At 43.9% G+C, this 27,590-nt stretch overlaps 1 protein-coding gene across 1 annotated transcript; it reads right to left on the bottom strand.

Annotated features, from left to right (window-relative positions):
* Nucleotides 1-3,040: 3,040 nt before the first annotated feature.
* On the bottom strand, nt 3,041-7,163 carry nefma (neurofilament medium chain a). The gene is made up of 4 exons (XM_076164196.1): nt 6,105-7,163; nt 5,146-5,270; nt 3,912-5,024; nt 3,041-3,506 (listed from the first exon to the last, which is right to left on the bottom strand). The coding sequence occupies exons 1-4, from the start codon at nt 7,161-7,163 to the stop codon at nt 3,041-3,043; spliced, it is 2,763 nt and encodes a 920-aa protein (XP_076020311.1).
* Nucleotides 7,164-27,590: the final 20,427 nt, after the last annotated feature.

The following is a 27,590-nucleotide window of genomic DNA, read 5'->3' as shown; positions in this document are numbered from 1 at the left end:
CACACTTTCTGATGTGTGTGTATGTGTAACCGGCTGTAAGAAACAAGAGGTGCATGACCTTTTGGTGGTAAATAAACAACTCCTAAATTAAACAAAATGTGTGTGTTGTCCATTTTGAAGTTGGTGAATAAATGAAGTGTGAGAGTGAAATAAAGATGAATTGGGGGAATAACATCAATTATCTTCCACCTATGCTTCATTTCTACCATAAATCCAACCTTTTATCTGACAGAATGCCATTGATCCTGTAAGATTTTGCTGATGTAACTGTAACAGAAGGCAGTTACATCAGCGGCCCTCCAGTTTTCTAATACAACACCTCCTTTTAACCTTAATCTCATAATCAAACCTGGCAACCCTGGAAAGTGAGTTTATAGGCAATCAACAGCATACAGCACTCGCAGCACTGGTGCTGGGGTTTCATGACCTAAACTAAAGGAGTTCAGACAGTGATTTGCACTTTTATGACCTGGCGCCTAGCTGCTGAGCATTAACATCTGCCATCAGTCTGAGGGTTTATGTCGCTCCTGACACACAGTGATACAGATCTGCTCATTTAATGGCTCCTGGCAAATTACTTCACCAGCGCATGATGCAAATCTCCAGCTGAATGAGATCTTTAAGCAAGGCATTGATCTCACAACCTGTCACTGTCACAGTGGTCTGAATGAAATTAAAAATAATAAATTTAAAAAATGCTTCCAAATCCTGGAATGTTTTAAATTAAATGAGATAGTTTAAGTTTTTAATTGTGTCATTTCTACAATCACAGGTTCAGACTGGATCTCCATTATTTAATAGCTCTTGCAGGATATTGTATGAATTTTAATCGTAATTATTTTCCAAATTCAGCTGCGTTTTGAACATTAATCATTGTTTGAAGGGTGCTGCATGTATTATTTTAGCCGCTAGATGGTGCTCTTGTTAATTGTTCTGTACACTGGCTCACTTAGTATTTGTGTGTGTTTAAATGCATTATTATATGCATTTAAATATAAATGATTCAATTAATTCAATTTAACTGTGAATTTAAACATTAAAAGTCATACTCATAATATGTAGTAAATTATTCTTAATTAACCATCATCTTAAGGGTTGTCTACAAATATTGGTTTGTCATAAATCATCTCATATAAGATTGATCTGAATCTAATCTTAATTATGTTTCAACCATGAATCATTCCAAAGCTCTGATGAATTGGAACAGATTTAACGATTAATTAAAATCAGTTGTGTTCAGCCAATCAAGACGTTCACAGTGAACACAGCTGATTTAGCTGATCAGGTTGGGTGAGTCAGCTGGCGTTTTCAGACCATCTCAACTGGAGAAAGAACAGAGATCCTGAAGGGGAAGTTGACATGTAAGTTATTGCTGAGTTGAATTAAAAGGGGAAATGTGTTTTACGTCCTTGTTTTGGTTACATTTTTACTGTTTTCAGCTTAAGTGTACAAACATCCAAGACCTTTAACTTCTTTAAGATAATGTTTAATATCATTGAACATCTACAGTCCTTCCTTCCCTATATTGTTCCCTTAGCTGTGTATTTTCTTGCCAAAGGAATATACATCCTACCATCTTAAACAGTCGAGGCATTTCACCCTTAAGAGACAAACACATGCACAATCTATACAGTCACTTACTATCACTATTTTCAATGGGCTGATTACAATTATAGACTGTCAGGCTGTTTAAACAGTTGTAAACTACTATTTTTAAGAGACTGTTTGCAATTATCAAGTACTTTAATCACTTGTGTTCTGTATCTCTTATATTAATTGTATTCTGAACTTTCGTATTTTTTCTTTTTAAGAAATCAACATAAATGCTCTTCCTTGTTTAAAACAAACTAAACATTCAACGTTGAACATGTATAGTGTTTTCAGTGTGTGTGTGTGTGTGTGTGTGTGTGTGTGTGTGTGTGTGTGTGTGTGTGTGTGTGTGTGTGTGTGTGTGTGTGTGTGTGTGTGTGTGAGAGAGAATCATATTCTAATTTCACCTATAGAAGAGGAATATGAAATAACAAGAGACAAGTTTTGTTTTTTTGTACTTCATTGACATTTATTGAGCAAATGCTGCTGGGAAATCGTTCATGGAGATTTAAGTCATGGGATTGCAAACAGTAGCACCTCATTTATATTCTGTATTTAAATTCAAGTCCATCCTATGCATACAAGAATGCATGTCTCTGCGCATTTACAGTATTTTTCAGTTGCACTCAGGTAAACATAACAGACACAGATAAAAAGCGTGTTTAAGGCTAGGAGTTTCTTCAGGTTCGTTAAGCTTTAATTGCTTCAGGTACTGAATGTATATGGTCATGAGTTCCTCATATCACTGCCCTTCTGCTTCCTGCACTGTACGTTGTGTATTTGTTGTTGTTCGGTTTCTTATTTGGCTCAGTTCGTGTCTTCATATATTTCAAGTAAGGCCGCTTCAGTGGAGTACGTGTCACTGCGGAGGAAGCCCCTCACACACGCACACACGCCTCCCGGTTTAACTCAAAAAACTCTTTGACGTCAACATAAGTCTCTCACTCCCCCCCCCACCCACATACGCGCCATACATATATATATTTATATCTATACTCCTGTTACACACGTACTCCCGTTTACAGTGTATTCCTACCATACATACACATGAGAGGAGCGGACTCCTCTCCCCTGAGCTAGCATGCAGAGACCCCCCCCTCCCTCCCTCCCTCCCGCCCAATGAGCTCCCCTGTGAACTGCAGAAAGAAAGAAAAGAGGATAAAATATCTCACTCGCCTGCTCATGACCGCGTCTGCAGCATGAAGCCCATTTTTAAAGCTTTCACTCGTCATGCATTGGTTGAAGTTTTTAGCATTGTTTTGGCTTCTTTCTATGCTTTGTTTTTGTATGTTTGAGAGTTGTTATCTGTGTTACATCGCTCTAGCTGTATGATTTCTTTGTTATGTTAGTTCTGGCTTGGTTGCTCGTCCTTGGATCCTCCCCCCTTCTTCTCTCTGCTCCGCTCGCTCGTTCTCCAGGGGGGAGGGGGGTGGTGGGGGGGGGTTGCTGCTCATTCGGCCTCGGTCACCTGCTTGACGGACTGGCTGGAGTGCTTCTCCGTCTTCTTGGTGGACACCAGCGTCTCCTGCATGACCTCCTCCACCTCGTTCACTGTCTCGGTCACAGTCACAGACTTGGTGACGTGCTTGGAGCCGTCCTCTCCGGTGGTGATTGTCTCCACAGTCTTGGTGATCACAACTTTCTGGCTGCCATCTTCCTTGACGGGGCTGTCGTCTACGCCATTGGTGATCACGCCATCCTCCTTGTCGTCTGTCTTGTCATCTGTCTTGTCGTCTGTCTTCTCCATGTCCCCGTTCATGGCAGTGTCCTTCTTTTCTACCTTCTCCTCTTCAGCTGGAGGGCTCTTCTTCTCTGGTTGCTCTTCAGCAGCCTTGGGAGCCTCTGCCTTGGTCACCTCAGGTTTTGGGGACTCAGGTTTTGGGGTTTCTGACTTGGGGGACTCGGCTTTTGGGGAACTAGGTCTTGGGGATTCAGACTTTGGTGAACCTACCTTAGGGGATTCAGACTTGGGGGATGCAGGCTTGGGAGATTCAGACTTTGGGGAACCTGCCTTGGGGGACTCTGCTTTTGGGGAGCTAGGTCTTGGGGATTCAGACTTCGGTGATCCTGCTTTAGGGGACTCTGCTTTTGGGGAGCTAGGTCTTGGGGATTCAGACTTTGGAGAACCTACCTTAGGGGACTCAGACTTGGGGGATGCAGGCTTGGGAGATTCAGACTTTGGTGAACCTGCCTTAGGGGACTCAGCTTTCGGGGAGCCAAGTTTTGGTGATTCAGACTTTGGTGAACCTACCTTAGGGGACTCAGTCTTGGGGGAGCCAAGTTTCGGTGATTCAGACTTTGGTGAACCTGCCTTGGGGGACTCAGTCTTGGGGGAGCCAAGTTTCGGTGATTCAGACTTTGGTGAACCTGCCTTGGGGGACTCAGCTTTTGGGGAGCTAGGTCTTGGTGATTCAGACTTTGGTGAACCTGCCTTAGGGGACTCAGACTTGGGGGATGCAGGCTTGGGAGATTCAGATTTAGGAGACTCTGGTTTGGGTGACTCAGGTTTCAGGGATGTGGGCTTTGGGGATTTGGGTGATTCAGGTTTGGACTCTTCCTCCTTTGCTTCAGGCTTTGCAGCTTCACTCTTTGGTGCTTCGGTTTTGGGAGCCTCAGTTTTGGCTACAATCTCCTCTTTAACCTCCGGCTCATCTTTGGCCTCGTCTTCCTCTTTCTCATCTCCACTTTTAGATGCTTTGTCACTGCCTGCATCTTCATCCTTATCGCCACCCTCCTGTTCATCACCTCCTTCCTCTGCTGCTTTCTCTTCTCCACCACTGCCCTCTTTGTCCTCTGCCGTCTCTTTGTCAGGAGAGGCTTTAGACTCTTCAGCTTTGGTGCACAATACTGTTTCCTCAACTACCTCTTCCTCTGCTACCTCTTCTTCTGCTTCTTCTTCGTCACCTGCCTCAGCATCACCCCCCTTCTCTCCCTCATCCTCTCCTTCACCTTCTTCTTTTTCTCCCTCCTCACCAACTTCACCCTCTCCCTCTTCGTCGTCATCTCCCTCCTTTTCCTCATCCTCATCTTCCTCCTTTGTGGGTGCGCTAGCGCTGACTTTGGCATCAGTGGCAGAGATGATCTCCTCTTCACCCTCTGCCTCTTCCTCTTCTGCCTCACCCTCTGCTTCTTCGCCCTCTCCGCCTTCTTCTCCCTCTTCTGCGTCTTCTCCATCCTCTCCCTCCTCTTCCTCATCCTCTCCCTCGTCTACTGCGCCTCCCAGTTTGGCAGACAGCTCCTGTGCTATCTCTGCCAGGGCCTCATCCATGTCAGCCTTCTCGTCCTCCACCCTAGTCTCCTCAATGATCTCCTCCACAAACTTGTGCTGCACCTTAAGCTTGGGAGCTTCTCTGGGCTTAGAGATCTTGGTGGAGGTGACTGACTGGCGATAAGGGTAAGTGCTGAAGTGGGTCTCTTCCCCTTCCAGCAGTTTCCTGGCAGGGCAGAAATGTACACAATATGCATTTAAACTCCACATCCTGAAAGAAGAGACAACACGCTTACTTTTGTGATAAAGCCCTGTGCAGTGAGGCATCATCCCCAGCTGCACCGTACCTGTATGCAGCAATTTCAATGTCCAAGGCCATCTTGACATTGAGCAGGTCCTGGTACTCACGCAGGTGACGTGCCATCTCCCATTTAGTGCTCTTGAGCTCATTATCCAGCTGGTGAATGGTTTCCTACATAAACAAGTGAACACATTGTTGATTGCATGTACAGAATATTTTGCTATTCGATATATAAGTTAACTTTCACTGCAGGGAATTCCATTTGTTTATGAATAAAACACAATTCAGGTTCATCTGCTCGTATTATGTAATGTAAACTCTGTGCACCAGAGGCTGTTTCTGTAATATATTCTGACGCAATACAGTATTTCAGCCATGGTGATGCTGCTGTTTCAAGGGCAGCCCTCAGACTGTTGCAATAGAGCCTGGCCCCCACACACACACCCCTCCCTCCCCCTCGCCAGCCCCGCCCCCACCTGAAGCTGGTGTGATGTAAGGACCCAGAGCGAATGAGGCACTCATGACTCAGCAACTCAGACACACAGACAAACAGAGGGAGGGGAAGGAGAGGGGGAGGGGGGGTAGAGAGAGAGAGAGAATCTGCTGCAGTGTCCCCCATTTACCATATCCAGGCGTTCATGACTCTGCTTGTAAAAAAATATCTTCCAGTATGAAGCTGCTTAAGAGCGCAATGATGACAATGTCTGAAATAACTGAAAATGTCCACAGGCAGAAGAATATTGTTATGGTCAATATGCAAGTTTGATATTTCAGAAAGTATCTAAATAAAATGATAAGTGCGTCATAAAGACATGAACATATTTAAGTAAGATATTCTTGTACTATTAGTAATCATGTGTAATATCAGTATTTATTATTATTATTTTACTTTTATCAACACAAGCCCGAGTTATTTTATGTCACTTGCAAAATACGAAACATCAAACAAGAATCATGCATAAGAATTTAAAGCACTCAGAGGGAATGGTAGTGATTCTCCCTTACCTGCAGGCTGCTCAGGTCGCTGTTGTGGCGGTCCTCGATGTCGTTCAGTTGCCTCTCCAGCGACTCTCTTGTCCCGCGGACGGACTCCAGCTCCACCGTCTTGGACTGCAGCTGGCGGCGGTAGTCTGATATCTCATCGCGGGCAGACTTGATGGCGTCCTTGTTCTGCTCCGCAGCCTCGGTGAGCTTGGCGTAGCGGCACATGAACCAGTTCTCCACCTGCTGCAGGTTCTGGTTGGAGTGACCCTCCAGCTCGCAGCGGATCTCCCGCAGAGCGTCGGTGATGTCCGTCTTCTGGAAGTCTTTCCTCTCTACCGTCACCTGAGACTCCTCGATCTGGGCGATGAGGTCGTTCACCTCCTCCTCGTGATTGTTGCGGATGAAGGCGATCTCATCCTGCAGTGACTGAACTTTCTTCTCCAACTCGGACTTAACCAACTCCGAGTCGTTCATGTCCTTCTTCAGGACGCGGATGATGGCCTCGGTCTCCTCTCGGATGCGGGCTTCTTCATCAAAGCGGTCCCTCAGCCGCTGGATGTCCTCCTCGACGTGGTCAGTGTCGAGCTGAATCTGGACCTTGTCGTGGTTGATCTGCTCCAGCATGGATCGCAGCTCCTGCAGCTCCTGGTCGTACAGATCACCCAGCTGGGACTTAGAAACCTGCTTCTGCCGCAGTGCCTGGATCTCAGCCTCGATCTGCTTGTTCTGCTGCTCCAGGTAGTGAACCTTATCGATGTACCCGGCAAAGCGGTCGTTGAGCCCCTGAAGTTGCTCCTTCTCGTTAGATCTCTTGTAGTCTCCGTTCAGGATGGAGGTTTGATTATAATCAACGCTGTCGGCGGTGCTGAGCACCGTGGATCCGTAGGCTCTGGAGACGGGCATGTTCACGCTCCTCTTGTAGGACTGAGTCATGGTGGAACCGGGACTCGCCCTGGACCAGGACTGAGATCGGAAGCCGCTGGACGGGGTGCCGCTGGAGCGGCCGTAGCTGTAGCTGGTCGTCCTGGGGTCCATGTTTCTCCTGAACGGGCTCCCTAACGCGTCAGCCGGGTAACTCATCCGGCCAGACTACTGGCGATGAGCGAGGGCAAGATGAGCGGGGGGGACACGGTACAACACGGCAGGTGGAGGAGTGTGTGAGTGAGTGCAGATGTGGATGTGAGTGTGTGTTATATGGGGGTGTATGGCTCACACAGCAACTAAAAAGCCCACAGTGTGCCCCTTATATATCTGAGGCTGGATCCGCTAACGGAGGCGGGGTGTTGGTCCATTGATAGAGGGGAGGAGGGAGAGAGAGAGGGAGGGAGGAGGGAGAGAGGGCGGCCTGCCAGTGGTCCCGACTCCCGTTCACTCCCAACCACGTGGGCTGGAGGAGCTCCACGTTTGAGCGAATGAATAAATAAACAGATTCAGCGTATGTAAAGGATCTATATGTGCTCCTGTTTGAACTCTTATCATGCAGCTTTGACACACATCAGGAATGAACGTCAGAATAATATTCTCCCGTTTCATTTCACTGATCGCTGCAGGAATAACGGTGTGCGCAGAGGCTCCTATGTACAAACACACAACACGCACACATACATACACGCAGACTTCACCGATGTTGTGGTGTTTTGACGTCAATAAGACTGTAAATCACTCAGATCATCTCTAGCTTCATCTTTCTCCTCCTCTGTTTCATTTCCATCAGTACAAAAAACCCTGACGACTCTTTTGGCTCTGGAGTCTTTGAGCTCTGCGGTAAAATGAACGCAGATTCTGCACAATTTATGATATCAACTTATATGGAGGAAGGATAAAGTGTGTGTGTGTGTGTGTGTGTGTGTGTGTGTGCAAAATGAAAAAGTTGGCGTTTCACATTTTTACTTTAATCACACTTCAAACTAAATGCTTGTTTGTTCTTCTTTCTTGTTTTTTAGAGTTTCCCCTTAATGAAGCATTGGCACTTTCAGAGCATGATAACCATTATGTATTCCTCAATGTAAAACCAGCTCAAAATAGCCTGCAGCACAAAGTTACACAATGTGTTTAATCTGTATTGTTGTGGAACACACCAAGTTCATTTCCATACATTTTGTGACCAGGATCCGTCTGCCTGCATGGAAAGATCAAGAGCTTTAAAGTGGGTAGCTGATGTCCTTAATGTATGAACTGACTTTATCAATAATTAAACCCATAAAATTAACAATTAAAGATAACCCTACGTGAACATAATGATCCATATTTGACCCAAATGCCACAAAGAAAGTTCATACTATGTTTCTCCTCATTGACAAAGATGCAAAAATGACATTTGAGGCCACGAGTCTTCTTGATTCCTCACAGTGAGTCATTTTATTTGAGAAAGGGTTTAAAAGCTTGTTGAAATTCTTCCGTTTCATTCCTCACTTCAATCTATCAATCAATCTATTAAATGCCAACATTAACCTATTCATGTCACAAAAGGGATCAATTATGTATGAATGTGTAGGTGTGCTCCTTACGGTTTGTACAACACACGCATTTTCTTTAAGTTCTAGTATCTCTGGTGCTTCTTTATTTTTCCCCACATTGACAACACAACCAAGTGGGATTTGTGGTCCATCCAACCGTGTGCTAACTTGTTTCCCCTGAAGAGTTATGAGTTAACGTCAATGTGTGTGCCCGTCTGTCTGCCTGTTTGTCCGTCTGTCTGGGAGGCTGCTGACAGCTTATTGACCTTCTATCAGCCTTGATGCTTCGCAGTAATCTCAGGTCACATGGGTCAGTGTGGAACGATTAGAGGTTCTTTAAGGGAATGTAGGCGAAACGGCTGCCTCGGCGTTTTTCTGAGGGTCTGTTCCTTATTGCAGGCATTACTTAAAGCTGCCAAGATCACCATCACACACGTCCACAGATCCAGACATGGGAAAAGCAGATAAAGAAACTAATTTTGTCCGTTATTAATTGTGCCTGTTGGGTCGTCTTTCTTCATCTTTAGTGTGCAGCTGTTATCACCCTGGTTTGCCAACAGATAAGAGGAGTTATTCTACATTCCAGCGCTGGGTTTTGTTATCGATGGCGCGTCTGTATTGTATTGTGTCCCTCATTGTTGTTCCACTGCAATCGTTAGTCGAGCAGGGCTAATGTATCCAGCCAGGCCAATTTTAGATTGCCACAGAGACGGAGGCAGAAAGAGAGAGATGTAGCCAGACAGAGAGGAGAAGGAGACTGTCACAATGACTTTCTCCTCCTATATCTGTGTGTGTGTAGCTCTGCCTATTGTAAACTATAATCCAAATGTAAATCAGTTCTGCCCGTGTGCAGCAGCCACACCCACAGCTTCCTCGCTTCCTGTCGTCCTTGACCACACTGCTCCAGTGAGAAGCTCTGCTGCCGGCTGTACGGGATTTTAGACATGTTCATTTCCCTGCTGGTACACAAGGGCGCTCGCCCGCTCGCTCGCTGCTTTACTTGAAGGTGCTTTTGATCGCCCTACGTGGGCGGCGGCGGCAGTGTGTGTGATGTATGCGTGGGTCGGGGCGAAAACTAGGTAGTCATTCAACATCAGTTCTGGGACCGGCGCAGTGCAGAAGGCTTGGAGTGTTTTCAAAAGGCACTGCAGCAGAAACAGGCTCAGTAAGAGAGAGGGAAAGGGAGAAGAGAGAGGGAGAGAGAGGAGAGGGGGGGGGGGCAGCCAAGCCCATCCCATCCCAGTATGTCCCAGTAACGACTTCACAAACCCGCAGAGCCTCGTCCACAGAATTGGAATATACATTAAACAGCAGAAGACGTTCCCAGTTGGCAGGTGGTATCTGTACAGGATAGAGGTGGGAGACATATGGACGCTGACACACACACACACACACACACACACACACACACACACACACACACACACACACACACACACACACACACACACACACACACACACACACACACACACACACACACACACACACACACACACACACACACACACACACACACACACACACACACACACGATCCAAGGACAGTTTGACCTCACATTCAGCTGATACACTGGTTACTAGAAATATAAAGGAAGTTCCCTTAGGATGTATGGAAATAGCAGGATTAATAGGGTGAAGCACGGACATGTGCCGGAGAGCAGATAAGATTGATTTATCGATCCAGTTTGAATAGTATTACTTCCCCTAATTAGTCACACAACTTGCCTAGCAGTGATGCATCGGCTCATCCTTTATTCATGACCAGGAAAAGTGAAGGTCATCAACCAGTGAAGAGAAAACATTTTTGTTGACAGAATAATGGGAGATTTACAGTATGTTGGGAAGAAGTGTGTGTGTGTGTGTTTGTGTGTGTGTGTGTGTGCCCCCAACATGGCTCCTGTCTCTGAGTGAGAGTGTTAGCCAGCTTGTTGACATTTTATAGTGTGTGTGGACAGTTTTGGCTTCATGCAGGTGGCCAGACAGGCTGACACACACACAGCCATAAATACTAAACTGCCCAGGACACCAGCTGGAACATTGTCTCCTTCGCCTTCACCGTCGCTCCTCTCCTCTTCTTCCTCCCATTATCAACCTCTCCCTCTTCTGCTTGCTATCTTCGTTACCATGTCCACCTTTCCATCTGCCCTCATCTATCATTCGCTCCTCTCTTCCCCCTCCCCTCGTCCCTTCCCTCCCTCCCTCCTTCCCTCCCTCCCTCTGTCTACCTCCTCGGCGTCTTCCTCCCTCCGTCCTCCCACTGTCTGGCTCCCCGCCTCTCCTAATCAACCTAACCGTTGTCTTCTGTGGTTCGTTGTGATAGCATTATTGCTTTTCCGTCCTCTGCAACACTGCCGTCCATCTGCTACATCTGGCATCGTTTAGCCTGAGTTGAGGCGGGGCAAAGTGGCACTGCGTTGTCCTTCACACGGCTTTGTTCCTAAACGCCATTGGTGCAAAGCCAAACAGTGTCCTGGTGCACCATTGGATCTGGAGGGAGAGGAGCTGTCAGCTTGTGTACGTTGTGGAAGCACAAAATTAAAAAACTTTCCTATCAGTAAATACTTAGTGAAACTTTTTAATAAGGAAGTTTCATGCATTTTGTAAGGCTCATATTTTAGGCCTGGCACATCTATATTCTGGGGTTTGGAGTCACTATGTAGTAAATCACTTAAAGCTGAGTCTGTAATCCCTCAGTGAAGGATGAATACCTTGAGGAATTCTGGCACGTTAGGAACTCATTTCCCTTTTTCTCTCTGTTCCTCTTCTCTTGTTGAATCATTTGAAGAACGTCCTCATTCTAACACAACCCAGTTTGGTGTAAACTGCAGTGCAGAGTGAGTTCTTGGAGCTGGAATTACATCTCCAATTAGTCTGCTCCTGGGTTTGCACCACTAAAGTCCCACTTTGCCTTCGGGTGTAATCAGGTGAAAAGAGGCTTCATTATGATGAATTGTGCTTGTAAAGCTGGAAAACAAAGCGTTGAAGTGTTAACACACACTCGGGATAAGATCTTATCCACTCCTGATGGTGTCACCCAAGGAAAAGTATCAAAAGTAGCTCATGGTCGAGGTCAAACAATGTGAGTTCTTCAACTTCTACTTTGTGTAGCATGTATTTTATTGTGTTGCAAGTAAAAAATAATGTGCATGTTTTCAGAATAATACCATTTTTGGGCGGTCAATTGTCACAAATTAATCAATTATCAATAACCTGTTAAATGTCATCACAGTGAGACATAGCAGAAGAACCTCTCAGCCTCGGCAGAGGTATGGATGCTTATCTTTTTTTTAATCAAAACATCACAACGTACAGCTACAGACTGTGAGGATGGACGGGCGAGAGGTTAAAAGGATGGGACGGTGAGGTAGAAGCAGGGAGTGACGGCCCATAGATCGCTGCATGGGGTGATGTTAGTGGGAGGTCCCGAGGCAGCGATGATGTCACATAAAGTGGGAGGGCAAGAGCAACAAGAGTGGAGGAGGTGGGGGGGAGGGAGGGAGGAAGGGAGGGGTCACACCAGGATCTGCAGTTTATCTGCAATGCATCAGTAGCTCTCTCTCTCTCTCTCCCGGTGTGTGTGTGTGTGTGTGTGTGTGTGTGGATCAGGCTGGAGTCTTTTCTCGTAGATAATCCCCTGTGGACGCACAAGCAGAAATACATTTGTCCCACATTTTTCACAGGGAACGCGGCCGGCAAAAGCCCAAAACGTCATCTCACCGAGAACGAGCGGACCAAAGGTGTTCACAGAGACACTGCCGTCACACACACACACATAGTTTAATCCAGCCGAGATCGATCGAGAACACCTGTGAGGATTCTGAGCCCCACACGCACTGTGGTGAGCGAGGCTGTAATGTTTTTAGTGGAAATGATCTGAATCCCGAGACGTGATGTGACGCTGTGTACGTCTGCTGCACCCATTTAAGCTATCAGACTTTCACCTCTGCTCAATGGTGAAGAACGGCTCAGATGATGACTTGTGGATGCTATTGTTGGATTTCTGGCTTCTTTTGAAACTTAGTTTGGCAGAGGCGCATTAATCAGTGTCGTCTTAAACAACCCGGCCAGCGACGCGCAACAACTCAGCTGTATCAAGATAAAGATTCCTCCACCGCTCCATCAAACTCTCAGTAGATCCTCAGCAAAAGTTTCAATCCATCACCTTTTAATTAGGTGAAACAGCAGAAGTTATGGTGCAATAAAGTGGAGACGTCGGTATAAATCAGCCCCCAAATACACACAAACACACTCTGTGAGGAGTTTACAGCCTCGCCAGATTATTGGACCGGAGTCCAGATGAAGCCTGATCTTAGCTTATTCATGTTATAGTGCATATTTGCTGTAACCATCAGTCTGACTGACTCAGACGCCAGGCGGAGCTTTACACAGCATAGCAGCAAACTTTCCTGGGAGAATTTTCATTTCAGAAAGATGGAAATCAAGATACGGAACCTCAAGCTGTGATCATACAGTCTGGCTGTGACCTTAACCTTGACCACTCACCCATCGGTACTAGTACCTTGTAAATGCTTCTAGATTTCCTTCCGTTCACCAGCCAATATCTTCTATCTTTAATCCACTCAGGCGACGTCTTGCGTCACATAAAAGCATCCATTTATTAATCGTTTCAGTGGCAAACATGCTCAGTTTTTAAAATGTAGCATTCTAACATCTGAGCACTTAACAGTTGGCTGCCAAAAGAGCACTGAGACGATGAACAATGTTATCCATACATATGAATTTAGTAAAAGCCTTTGCTTGCATCTCCAAATGAAAAAGAAATACCTTTCAAATCTCCAGGTCAACAGAAATTTTGAAAAGCAATGTTTCCATGTATGTGAGCACCAGTATAAAGTTTATATGGACTCTATATACTGTATGCATGACTCCTATGTAAATAAGAGCCCCTGATGTCCCTGACCCACGCGTGTCGGCTCGTATCTTGGCCGTGTTGTGTCCCTGCACCAATGTCACACAGCTAAATTCATTTAGTTCCAAATTCCAAACAAAGTGACCCGCTGCCTGATTGGGAAAGATCCTTCACTCTGCTCTTGCTGCGATGCTCGTTTTTTAAATTTAGAATCGCTGAGAACGAAGGTGAAGATCAGGCAAGTGTGTCGAACATGCTAAACATTCACACACACACATACACACAAACACACACACACACACACTCGCGCCCATACATACAGCTGACGAGCCTCTCTTTTTCTCTGACAGGGTCTTTCCTGGTTGTGAGCCTTTAAGTGTTTCAAGCTGAAGTCAGCAACTCTTCACCCCGGGAGGAGTAAAGTGAAGGATCAGCTGGGACCAGGCAGCTGATTAAGCCCATCAAAGGTTACACAGGGAGACTCCCCCGAGCTTTAATGCTTTACAGTCTCTCTCTCTCCACCTGTTTTCACCTGAGGACAGTTTAAAGGGCACTTGTTTATTTCTCCTAACAAGCCAAAACACACACACACACACACACCAACACACAGACCCTTTGTCAAAGTGCAAGGTCGCATCACTAGCAGCGTTGGCCTTTGGGTGCTGACACCATTGGGCCTTTACTGTCCGAGTCCATCTGAAGACTTCAAATGTCACTGCCACCAGTTTGTGTATTAATGTGCTTTGGGAAGATATTATCACCGCCCGCTATACCCGCTCTGTGGTTATGTGAACGTGCTAGAGTGTGTGTTTTCCCTTTTTGCTGTGTGTGTTAGTTTCCTCCCACAGACCAAACGCACGCATCTTAGGTGATCTGGAGACTGTGATCTGTCCTGTGCTTTGCAGGTAAACACTGACATTACTTAACCGTATCTATCTACCTATTGATCGATCAGCTATCATCTCAATTTCCCGGAGCGACTCCAGTGTTCCGACATCATTCTCCTAATCTGCAGAGTCACTCTTCACCCTCCTTCTCTGCAACCCCCCCTCCCCCTCTCCCTTCTGTCTTCACCTACACTGTAGCCGTTTCTTATTTCCGATTTTTATTTCCCTGTCCTCCTCCATCTCTTTTTATGGACCACCTTCTCTCAAAGCGTTATTCTTCGTGATTGTATTTCAGGAAATAACTCCAATGCGCATTTTCTATTGTGCTGCACAATAAAGTTTGTACAGAAAACAGACTCATGATGGACAATTAGAGCAGTTTTATGCAGCAGTATAAAAGGATTCAGCTCAGTGATAATTCTGCAGCTGCTTATATGAATATGTGGAAAAATATAGTCTGTTTGTTGGATCAGTTATAGAAATAAGTGTTTGTCATGCTGTTTGATAAATAAGAGAACTGAATGAGTCATGTGTTTGTTTAAGTCAATGCAAAGGAGAAGGTGTTATGTCTATGATGAAATAACTCATTTAAAATACAATCTTAGACATGATTGGAGTTGTAGTTTGCAGTTTGCAGCTTTATGACTCAGGATGGCAAGAAAAATGCATAGAAAAACTACTTTCTACGTTTTTGCCAGAGCCTCAAGTCAGTGACAAAGTTTAGCCCCGTGTTTATGTATCGATTCTGCCTGAATCATCATGAATCATACCAACTTGAAGATCAGATGATAACTGCATGAAGTAATGAGTAAAATCATGATGTTGGCATTCTGGATGCATATCCTGGACCTGCACCTGCTAGTTAATCCTCCTGTGGCTCAGCTCTGACTCACTCATCCAATTCTATAGAACCTCCCAGTGTCCCCATAACCCTAAGCTTATGCAAATGCTCGTGAGTATGGCTCGTTGTGCCTATTTCATCTATAGGTTGGTGTATGTCTGTAGTGATGTTTGCATTAATATAGATCCACAGAGAGAAGCTCCACCAGGACATCTTTGATCTGTTTTCTCAAGTCCTAATACTTGCTCCGAGAAGGGCAGTGAGTGGGAGAGTGGGAGGGAAAATCCATAGTGCAAACGTGTGTGTGTGTGTGTGTAGTATTTCTATGGTTGCGGACAAGCTGCTGGAGAGCCAGACTGAGAGGATAGTGGAGTCATGCTGCAGAGGCTAAGCTGCAGAATCATGATACAGCTGAGGAGAGGGAAAGAGAGAGGAGGGAGTGAGAGAGAGATAAGGGGGCACTGAGTTGATGAGAAAGCGGTGAGAGGCGGGTTTATAGAGGTGGATTTTGTGTGTGTGTGTGTGTGTGTGTGTGTGTGTGTGTGTGTGTGTGTGTGTGTGTGTGTGTGTGTGTGTGTGTGTGTGTGTGTGTGTGTGTGTGTGTGTGTGTGTGTGTGTGTGTGTGTGTGTGTGTGTGTCTCTTCCTAAACATCCAGTCAAAATTCATTACATAAGTGTGTCTGTTGCTGCAGCATTGTTGCAGGGCAGAGGGTGTGTGTGCGGGAGGTGAACACACAACACAATTAAACATAACAGACGGACAATAGAGAATAATGGAAAAGCCAATTGTTTGTTTGGAGTCGTAAAGTTAATCTTCTGCTCACATTATGCTGCAGATTCTGCATAACGACTTCAAGTGAAATGATTGAACCTGCATAGTCGAGTCTACTTAGTTCTTATAAATCCTGCAATAAACAAGAATTAAAGAAATGCATTGACTACTAGAAGAGAAGTGTGTGTGCATCAGGAAGCGCTGTATGGCCAGAGTGATGCAGCTGCAATCAATATTTTATATCATGTCTTGAAATGAATATTTCCACTGTGCACAAGCTGCTTGTATCACGACAAACAAACTCAAATGCAATCACAAAGAGAAATTCAAGTCCCATTTTCTGGCGATGAAAGTGATTGTGAGCCTGGCTGGAGGGGAATGAGGGTAAAATTATTTACACGCGGTAATGGCCTCAGTAACACAACACCAGAGAGGAGGAGTGCCTGCAGCCTGAAGCCAATCCTCTCTATTCTGTTCTATTCCAAGTACCACTTAGTATTCTGAAGCAGTCGGTGATCCCTCAAGACAATGTGACTCCTACTAGAAGACAGAGGGAGAGAGAGAGAGTGTGTGTGCGTGTGTGTGTGTGTGTGGGATCGTATACAAGCCACAAAGTGTTTGTGAAGCGAATGTGTACCCGCTTATTGCTGTCCCCGTGATGACAAAGTATTTTCACAAGGATCATTGCTCCCTGTACACTGACTCAGCGGTGGAGGTCACCATGGTGCAGACGCTACAGCCTTCATTAATAGAAATCATAAAGCGCCACAGTGCACAAACATCATGTAACTGCATAAAATAACACCGGAAAACACTACATACTAAAGAGAAATTAAGTTCCACACGCTACAAATAGTGAAAGGATGAGGTTTTATTTATCTATTTGCTGCTTCAGTTGTTCAGTAATTGTTGATTAATCCGGTGCAGATGTGCAAAATATTTCAAAGAACTTTCTAAACTCTCTTCTATCTATCTGGAGGGTTAGGGTTGTTATTGTTGTTGAAATTGTCAAAAGCATAATGAGGCAACAGGTGTCAGAACTTACACTTAAGGTGAGAATACTACACTGAAATCAACTTCCAGTGTCGCATAACAACAAATAAACAAAGACAGAGTGTGTGTGGCTATGTGTGTGTGTGTGTGGTTGACAGCTTCTCCCATGGTGTCCCTGGTTGCAGTCATACACAGAGCAGCGTCTCGCTTTGCCTTCATTCCTCTCTCCATCCTTTCTCTTTCTTTTGTGTGTGCTATATTTAGGGATTTACATTAAACATACAACAGTTAAGTTTGGATTTACCTTTCCACTTTTCTGTAACATTTAACCATGTCTAAATTTCAAAAGTCCTGTTCTTGTAAACATGCTTTTCACGACATAGTTTGATAGTTTGCCTGTGTACTGATGATCACCTGCTTGTGTAAACCGGACAGTGTTGAGTGAGAGACGAAGCCGGAGGGAGAGCAGAAGAAAGAGAGTGACCAGGGAGGGAGGCAGGGTAATGGAGATGACTCATGGCTGCTGGGAGTCTGGCAGCAACATTGGGCCTCAAATTCACTCTTACATGAAAATGCTCTGATTAAGCACATATTAATATGAAAGAAATTAACAAATGAATAAATAATGTTAAATAATGTTGTTCGAGATAAATTAAATACAAGAAGAATAAAAATGGAATAAAATTATATAATAATAATAATAATAATAATAATGATACAAGTTTGTTTTGATATTTTACCGATTTATATTTATCTGTTGACATTAGGTTCATATTTTAAACTTCTTTATATCCCGAAACTGTTTTCATCGCAGTTTATAAACCATATGGCTGAATGTTATAGTTTACAACACTGCATAGGGAGTCAGTCAAAGTCCCGTAACTGTACATGTGTCTGTTCGCGACATTTATGAATAACAAGTAACACGGCGACGGACATTTGCCCGCTACCAGTACCAGACCCGGGAGCAGTGACATTAAAAGTAAACAATAGTGTCAACAATAGAAGATTCTGTGCGTTACGCCATTCACACCTGGGGGAGATGCAGAGTGACGATTTGTGCGCGAGCGAACGGGAGCTGATGACGTCACGCGAGCAGGTGGCGGGCCAGTACTTGTGTTGGTGCTTCAGGCTCCGTGTGACAGACAGACAGAGAGAAAGGGAGAGAGACAGAGACAGAGAGAGAGATGGAGGACCAGGCCACTAAACTCTCTCTGCCAGTTAACGTGATGACGCCCGCAAATCTGGAACGAATCCGCTCTCAGTGGATAGAAACGTTCCAGTGCAGCCTGTCTTTTCAGTGCCAGAACACCAACTGCATGCTGCACTGGCTGTGTATTCAGTTGATGCAGGATGTGGTCCATAGCGTCTGTCCAGGCCTGTCCACTGAAGGAGAATACAGATTCGTCCTGGGTGATGGCAGAGAGGACGTCCTCAGCAGCTTGAGGACATGTCTTCCCCTGAACCTGTCCCGTAGACGCTTCGACCAGCTGCTGGAGTGGGTGGCAGAGATGGCCACCAGTAAGATCAGGTCACGGTTAACTGGACCGTTCCTTTGTTTGAGCGTTCCACAGGTAGTCATGAATAATGCGGCGAGGTTACGCAACATCCTGATGTTTGGAGATTACACACATTTACAGATAATAACCACTGTGGGAGATGGACATCATATCTTCGGGATTCATAACAGCTTTCGTTTTGGCGACGGCGAAAGAGGAAGTGATCCAGATCCACATTAAGCAATCAGAGGGGAGAATCACCTATGGAACTTGATGACTTGGACTTTATTTAGGCTCCGCCCATGGCAGAGGCAAGGCATCAAACCTGCTCATCATCAGGCACAGTTGGGGGTTCAGCGTCTTTCTCAACAACACTTCGACAGCTTGAGATGAAAGTAGGAACATTTGCCTTACATCTTGAGCTTAAAGAAGCTGATTCCACTTTCTCCCTCCTGGGCTTCTTTTTCCTCTTCCTCTGGAATTATCTTGTTTAATAATAAAATCCTACAAAATGTTTCCCTGTTGTTGCTCTTTAAATTATTCAAGATGGATGATGAAGTCACATTGTATTCTTATATTCTCCCTGTATATCCCAAATGTTACTAATAATAGAAGAACAAAGATGTAGAAGAACCTTTCCTGTTAAAATTGTGCATTTATATATGACAGATTATTGAAGTAAGTTTGGTAAGTTTGCAGTGGAGTGAAAGGGGCAAATGTTTCCATTCCGTGTGTGATGTCATTCATGACATCATCATAGTGGGTTGCCGGGGGCAGCACCCTTCCTTTTAATACAAATATAATAGACAATGAAAATTAAAATGCAAATGAAGGTTAGCTGAACTAATGTTTTTGGCAAGTTTGGAGGCGAGTGTAGGAACGTTGCAACTCCAAACAAACAAACTGCTGTCCAATTATTGTAGAAGGATTCCAATCTACTTACTGCAGAAAGAACCCAACCGATAATAACTAAGCATTTCAAATAGGGCTGATGACTGCATTAGCTTCACTTGAGTTGGGAATAAACAACTTTGTTTAGCACAACGCTCTTCCCAGTACGAGATTGTTTCCAATTGCTGGAATTGCTGGGTGGATTTATTAATGAAAGAAGAGCCGAATAAACTCAGTGTGGGGGCCTTAAATCTTTGACAGATAAAGAGACACATATTCAGTACTGCCAACATTATTACTGCAACATTCAGGAGACAGCAAGGACAGATAGTTGATAAACGTTTAAAGAAGTGAACGAGGAGGTTTGCCTCAAAGGTGATCAACTCAAAAATGGCCTTGTTTGTGTGTATAAATCTTTATATTCCTGTAAACCACTAACCCCTTTACAAATATGGCCTGTAACAGAGTGAGGTAGTGTCAAAGCCCTCACGGCTGAGTAAGTTGTCTCTTTGGATTGGATCACGAAAGCCATGAACCTCTGACTGAAGACTTTAGCTGTGCATATTTCATGAGACTGTCACAGCAGAAAATTGCTTTTTTTCCCCCTGGCAAAGTGTGCTTGTGTAGGAAAAATGCACAATCAGCTTATCTGTTCCCCCCCCTGTTTACCATATGAGAAGAAAGCTCCCTGGAAACGGCAAATGGAATATATTTAATCTTCAGCCAAACTGCTTTTGTGTGTTTTTCTGTGTTATTATTATCGCAGCCATTTCACTGTAGATGTAAATCAGAAAAGTGCTATAGGAAGCAAATCAATCCGGTATCCAATACAGGAATCAGATACACTCCAAGAACTGTTTATGTATAGTATCACTTACAAGTTGTTCGAGCCACTTCAGATCCATTTCTTTATTTATTACCACATCACCATTTATTGATGGGACAAAGGCTCTTACAAAGAAACCCTCAATTTAGTTTTGTCTCGGATCTCCATAGCCACATCTGTAGTGAACAAAGGAGTCATTCAAGCCTTAACCCTCAGAAGTATTGATTTCTTTGATTGTCAAGTATTGCATTATCGGCAGACGCTCAGTGTTTGAGAAGCTGCTTTACTATCGGAGAGAGGAGCGATGAGGGTGAATCATCGTCGTTCCCTCTGGGTTTCCGCGTCATTGCCACCATGCTTCATCTTACACTGGGACAGAGCTGTCCCACCTTCCTCACCACAGCTCCGTCCCTCTGGAGAAATAAAGGAATAATGACGTGGGTGGGCTGCACAAATGCTCCAGTGGGGATGAAGAGGATGAAGTTCCCGCAGAGTCTTTAATTGTTCTCTCTTTTTTTTGCTGTTTTCCCCTAAGGCACATCGGAGCGAAAACGTCTACGTCAAATAGAAGTTTGAGGAGGAGAATGGCCTGAGGGCTGCAATACATCACACTGATGATTATACTGTGAACACTTATGTGATCCCTGGGCCATGGAAGATGAGATATGATTATTATAATTCAGCTATATTGTGCAATTCTGAATAGTGACTCATGCTAAACTTGATGGACGGGTCATCCGGACAACTGCAATGTTTGCTGCTGTTTCACAAAGCTGAGCTACAAACTAGTGAGTCTATTGAACTGACAGTCCTCTTGGGCACAGTAGCTGTATACAGAGTGTGTGTGTGTACCTGCTGTGTGCCTCATGTTGTGAGCTGGTTTTATGCCTTCTGTGTGACTGTGTTGAATCCAACATTTTTTAATATGAATCTGACCCGAGGCCAGACTGAGCCTGGATTTGGCTCAGGAGAGCTCATAATATTTAAGTGGTGCACGTTTGTTGGTGCAGTCAGAGTGCGATGCTAAAAACACAGCATACTATTCAATCCAATCATTTGTTTTAACACGTCGGAACAAGCGGAAACATCTGGCTTTGATACTCTACTTATAAGTTAAACTTTAACTTGATTCATCATTTCATTGTGTCAAAGCTTTGTTCATTAAACCCAAGAGACACAAAGCCAAACACACACACAATTTCAGCAAACTGTCTCAAACACAACACAACTTTAACACCAATGACCTGTGACTACTTTAGCCAAATGTTGCTCGACTCAGCAAAATAGGTTCCGCTTCGCGTCATATTATAATTATAGCCATATTTGTTTGTAATCATTAATTATTATTACTTGTGAATCATTTGTCCTAATCATGTCATTTAATTTGGAGCGAATTGACCAAATATGAGACTTGCTCGGGACCTGTAAAATATTGACTTGGTCCCTGGTCAGCAACGTTTACGAACATAAAGGAGAGCAAATAATCCCAAAGTAATAATCCCAGTTGTATATTACAGAACCCTATTGTAGAGAATAAACATACAATACAATACAGTGTATTCTTCTTCTTAATGCAGCATTGACATTGAATCAAACATTGTAAAGTAGTGAAACATAGGAAATGTTTAAGATTATTAATATGAATTTCAGCCAAGCACACTGATAACAGCTAATATCCATTGTTGCTTTGGTTCAAAACCCTTTAGACCATTTTCCTACTGCATGAATTCCACCTTTAACTTTCTTCCAATATTCGTTTCTTTCCCTCTTCACATTTTCTCCTCACATTGTGTCTCTCTCTCTCTTTTTTTCACACTCCTGCCTCTTCTCCCTTCTCACTATCAATCCTCTCTGTCTCTGTCTCTTCTCCTTTAAAAGCAAACACAGCTCTCCTGATAGCAAAAGCAGCACCATTATCAATTACTCCAACCCCATCTCCTGCGCCAAATAACCTCCCTGCAGACACAGCACATTTCCCTGGCAAAGAAGGACGGGAAAGAGGGAGCGATTAAAAACGAGAAGAAACGCAAAGAACTGGTAAAGGGAGGAAGGGAGGAAGGCAGGGAGGTAAGAATAGAGACGGGACGAGGAAGCGAGACACGGCGGGAAGAGACAGAGACAGGAAGGGTTAAAGTGCTCACAGCATTTAATATTATATTGCTTTACTTAGGGTGCGTTAGGTGAAATGGGAGCTAGAGAGACTGCACATTATGGATTCATACACAAAGCTAATTGTATCCTCCATAAACCCACAATATGACAGGTTGACTGAAATTCCTCTGCAGTGTGTGTGTGTGTGTGTGTGTGTGTGTGCCTGTGTGTGTTTGGGCTGCGTCCTCATCTGACCCCACAGCTCCCTCTGTCTCTTGCACACACACACACACACACACAGTACGAGAGTTGAATTCAGGACACTCGGGAAAGAATGTTGCAAAATAAAATAAAATAAAATAAAATACAGTTAGGCTATTAAGACCCAATAAAAACTATAAGGTTTAACACTTAGTTAATCGACAATCAATAAAAATTTACTTAGATGGAATTACTTCAATGTTGGCCGCATAGCGAGACGTTTAAGAAGTGTGCAGCATTTATGAGACAAATTAATTGGAACCTAGGGAATCAATTATGAGTAAAGTGAGTGATCAGTATTCGTAAAGGGTGCAAGACAGGGCGGAGTGACTGACCCATGAGCAAATGATCCAGATTCAAACCACAGCAGCATCAGCATAAACCGAGGAAGTAAACATGCCCAACAACTATGGATTGACGGTTTATTCAATAATGCATACATTGGTTCTTTACCGAGAAATGACTTAACAGCCACTTCCAATTTTCCCTGACCAAAACAAACCTATAACAGTGAATGTTTTCCCCTTACATTTTCCCTTAAGTCACATTACAACGAGACATTTCCACATTTGACATGATGATTTCCATACTTCCTTGCTGCTCTGCCCTCCCACACACTGAGAGAACGATTGAAAACCCAGACTGCTTTAATTACTGCAGCATTATTAGACGTCATACGCCTCATTTTATTCACTTCTCCACCTGAATTTCCACATATTCAGTGTCTTTGTATACCTGACTGGAATTTCAAATGAATTTCTGCAGCTTGGAGGGAAATTTGTCGACTGGAGATGAGTTTGCACCGACTCCTCACACTTTGATGTTTCAGTGGGGATGTAAGCTTTGATTAAAACAAAATCAAGTTGAGCTTTGACCGCAAACTGGCACATCTATTTTAACTCACATGTTCCAAACTTAGCAGAGGACCTGAGTGGCAGATTGCAAACACTGAAACAGACAGAAACTGTGAAAAACAAAGTCTGAAATCCATTGATGTTGCTTCAAACATCACATATTAACAAAAATGTCAACTAAAATGATTTTCTTCTTCTAACAGTCTTTGTCGTTTTTGTCTGTGGACTGATTCTTCCTCACTGAGCGTCCCGGTCCTGTGCACTTCTCCGTGTCTCTTTTCCTCCGTCCTCTGTCTTTTTCTGACTCCTTCTGTGTGTTCAGCCAACGCCCAGTTACTGCAGTGCAGCTCACTTCCCAAAATCTCAGCCTGCCCCCCTCCCTTAAGGTCTCCCTCTCCCTCTCCCTCTCTCTCCCTCTCTCTCTCTCTCTCTAGCTGGCTCATGTTTTGTTCTATATACTGATAATTAGTGCATAATGCTCGGTTTTGTATGATCGATAGTTAAGTATTTGGAAACACTTGGGTTGAGGGATATCAGACATGTTTACGCCCTGGCTCCATCTCAGTCACTTCACAGTTTATTCATAAGGCAAATGTATTGTATGTACAAAATATATACTCCTTTGTAAAAGTATTTGACCCCAAACAGATTGTGCAAGTACTTTAGAACTTTGGAAGAAGTGAAGATAATATGTACATTTATTAGATGCTGTTATTGTGGTGGAATTGTTAATGTAATGAACCAATATCCTGGCAGACTCTCATTTGGGAGAAATGAGAAGTGAGGGGAACCTAAGATTGCAGTTGCATTCAAGAAGGATGAGGCAATTAGAAAGAGTGAGGGAGAGTTTCCGAAACATGATCGAAACGGGTCTCACTTATCCTCACAAAGGCAGAGAGAGACTTTGATTCTGCAAGTGATACGATTGTGTTACTTTTGCCTGTCACATGTTAGTAACGGAAGGAAGGAGGGAGGGAAGAAGGGGAGACGGCTGAGTAAAATATTAATAAGGGTCAGAGTGGATTTGAGAGTTGTTCACTGCTCAAATCACAGCAATGAGCCGGATCTTGGTGTGCTTATTGGAGGGAATATTCATATCTGTTACATGTAGGAATTAAGAATGTTGTGGACTCCATTATGGCTCTGCCTGCTACAATGCTAAGGTTAGCACTTAGTGGCTTATGTCTGATATCCTGTTATGATAACATGTCCTATCCCATCATGTGACCTCCCTTTATAACTCATCATATTCTTCATGTCTCACATCACGTCACGACAAGTTACTTTATGACATTCCATCTCATCCGGCCGGGTCAGATCAGGTCATGACCTAACGATCACACTGTGTCGATTCTCATCACATTACATCTATTTGTCTTGTCATAATCATTATCATATGTCATATCCCATCCCATCATCCTCATCCCACGCTGTCTTGTAAATGTAATGTGAATAAAAAAAGACCTCGGCTACATCAAATAGAGAAACTTGCTTTGTCATGCTACAGCAGCAGAAGAAGTATCAGACATCTCCATCTGGGCTGAACCTCTTAATCTATAAAACAACGTATTTGCTGTTGCAGTTTGCAGAAGCACTGCAAAGCAAACACATTTACTGTAATGTAACTCCTGTGAAAAGAATTATTTTAAAAAGGGCAAAGTCGATACGCATCGATCCGGCGCAGCCTGGGTCTTGTTCTCAAGTGCTCTTGAGCTGCGCTGTCAGGCCCCTGCCAGGTAATCTAAGCCTAAAGTCAGCGGATTTCCTGGCAGGCTAAGGGAGGCGAGGCTGCAGCAACCAGAGGAAGAAAAGGGGCCTGTTGGAGTCTGGAGCAGTGAATCTCAGCGACACCTCTCACAGAGACTCACATCGCTGCCACAGACCAGACAGCAGGGGCTCAGCTGCTGCTGGAAACCACAAGTGTAAAGCACAAGGAGCCACCGTGTTTAATGACTAATACATACATGCAAGCTACACCATCAGTCGTTCACCTCCGAGGAGTCTTTGACAATGACAGAGGAGTCATGAGCAGAGCGGAACTGCAGAGCGCGCTAGTCTCCTCATCAGCATTTCAGATGGAAAGAGAGAAAGTTTGCATTATTCTTCTGCTGGACAGGAAGCTGGTAGCTGCAGTATTGTGGTGTCTTGGCTTGCTCAGGGGTGACTCTGAAATAATTTTTGGTGCCAACTGCTTTGCTCTGCCCCGCCCCCCCCCCCAATCCCCTGAGCACTTTGATTCTCACAGGGCAGGTCTGGTGTGCTGAGCTCTAATGAGCGATGTCTCCTAATGGGGATGCGGCCACGCGCAGCAGGAGATTTGATGAGAACACAGCCTTTCTCTGCTTTTTGTGTGAACTTGATTTATAGATGGGGATCTGCATTAGTTTCCACAATCCATTCGGACGACAAGAAGTCAAAGCAAATTTTCAATTATTTTCACTGACTGATTTTCACTTGACTCATTAATCTTATCTTTAAACGCACCTCATTAACAATAAAATCTGTAGGCAATAATTAAACTTTCTTTATTTTGACCATTGTGGACTTAAGACTTGCATATTTTTTCTCCATTATGATTTTGGCTTTTGGAAGTCTCCACTCCTGGTTTGACGGACCAAAACAGAGTTATCACAAAAACAAACAAACGCACTCTCGCCTTGTGTGTGCTATGTTAGCGTGTGTGCCGCTGTGTCCTCATTATTTGGGGTCATAGATTCAACTTTTGAGACTTTAGTGACACCTACCGCAGTAAGTGTGTAACTGAATTCAAATATCTATCAAATATCTAGTTGTAGGAGAACACATTATTTGCTGTAGAGGTATCGGTAGTAGTAGTAGTAGTAGTAGTAGTAGTAGTAGTAGTTGTTCTTCTTGTTGTTGTCGTGGTTTAGTTGAAGTTATAACAGCAAAAATAAGAAGAGAAACATTCAATTTCTTACAGAGATTCCTGTCTAAAATATATGCAGTGGAATACAATGTACAATTACAATTTTGGCCACTAGAGGGCGCAATATTCTGCATTATTCTATGTAAAGTTGCCAGAATGTTCTTATTACTTTTTCTTAAACAAGACAACTTAAATGTATGAAGATAATATGAAGAATTGGAGAAACGTTTATATGACCATTCAAGCTTAGAATCATCAGTGAGTTGATCTCTGGCAGAATGAACATTTACAGTAAAAGAGGAAACATCATCAAGGTGAAGAGAAAGGTAACGTGTCCTTTGGCGTAACGCATATAGGCTTCATTTAAGAGGAGGCCAAAGATTCCAAATTAGATGCAGCATCACTGGCTGAGCCCCAAAATGAAGTGCAAGTCATCGTCATCGTCAAGGGCAAAGAGCGACAGTGTTGGAATCAGGCCAGAGGACGTGTGATGCAACGAGAAGGACACTGCAAAACAAGAGGACTTTATGGAGACCACGTATATAGATCAATCAAGCAATCATCATCATCCACAACAACAAGAACAACAAGAACAACACAAAGTAGGAAATTGTTATAGTATAGTGGGTTACAGTATTGGTTAGGTTGTGTCAGTGTCCGTGGCTGTGGCTGTTTTTTTTTATTAATTAATTAATTAAAACAAAAAGGAACATGGAGTTGATCCACCTATTCCAGGACTGAAATAACTCAGTAGCAATAACAATTTTCTACCACTTGATGGCGCTCCAACACAATAAAGATAACAGTAGTGGCCAGAGCGGTCAGATAGGTTGCAGTGTACATACATACATACACTAGTTGGTTACGTAATCTTTGCATTGTAGCGTCAGAAACCACAGGTGATCCACGGGTTGCAGCTCAATCTATGAATAAATGTTGTGCTTAACGTCAAACCAGGTGTAGTTTGTTGCACTGTGCACCATAATCACTTCTCTTTTAGTCCAATTCAAAGTTATATTTAGTTTTCATTTTCAAGGACATCTGTTGGTTAAGCTGTGAATGGTTTTCTCTCTCAGCTCTAAACTTTTCAAAGCTGCGTTAATCAACTTTAACCACTAGGGGGCAGAAAAACACAAAAACCATGTGACGCACCACAACGCTCAAGTGGTGGCTAGCATGTTAGCAGGTACACATGAAGCTGCCTCCCCCCACCGGAAGAAACATGTCTGTAGGTCGTTAAATACTCCACTTTACTGTCCAGTCACTCCTGTACTTTGTCTTTGCTGCTGTTTGGTCCTGCACAGGTAATGTACAGCGGGTTTGACCGAGCATGTTTAATTTAAACACTGTCTGTTTACAGGCCAAACACTTTGAGC

The sequence above is a fragment of the Genypterus blacodes genome, unplaced genomic scaffold (genome assembly GCF_046128005.1).
Source record: "Genypterus blacodes isolate CSIRO-AG114 ecotype Tasmania unplaced genomic scaffold, CSIRO-AGI_Gbla_v1 ptg000133l_1, whole genome shotgun sequence".
Classification (NCBI taxonomy): Eukaryota; Metazoa; Chordata; class Actinopteri; order Ophidiiformes; family Ophidiidae; genus Genypterus; species Genypterus blacodes.
Note: the sequence above shows the minus strand (reverse complement) of the source record. Positions and strands in the feature narration are given on the sequence as shown.

Coding starts and splice junctions, on each gene's coding strand:
- nefma (XM_076164196.1), bottom strand. CDS start 7,163: ATGAGTTACCCGGCTGACGCGTTAGGGAGCCCGTTCAGGAGAAACATG. Junction 5,271..6,104: donor GCGACCTGAGCAGCCTGCAG/GTAAGGGAGAAT, acceptor TTGTTTATGTAG/GAAACCATTCACCAGCTGGA. Junction 5,025..5,145: donor ATTGAAATTGCTGCATACAG/GTACGGTGCAGC, acceptor CTGCCCTGCCAG/GAAACTGCTGGAAGGGGAAG.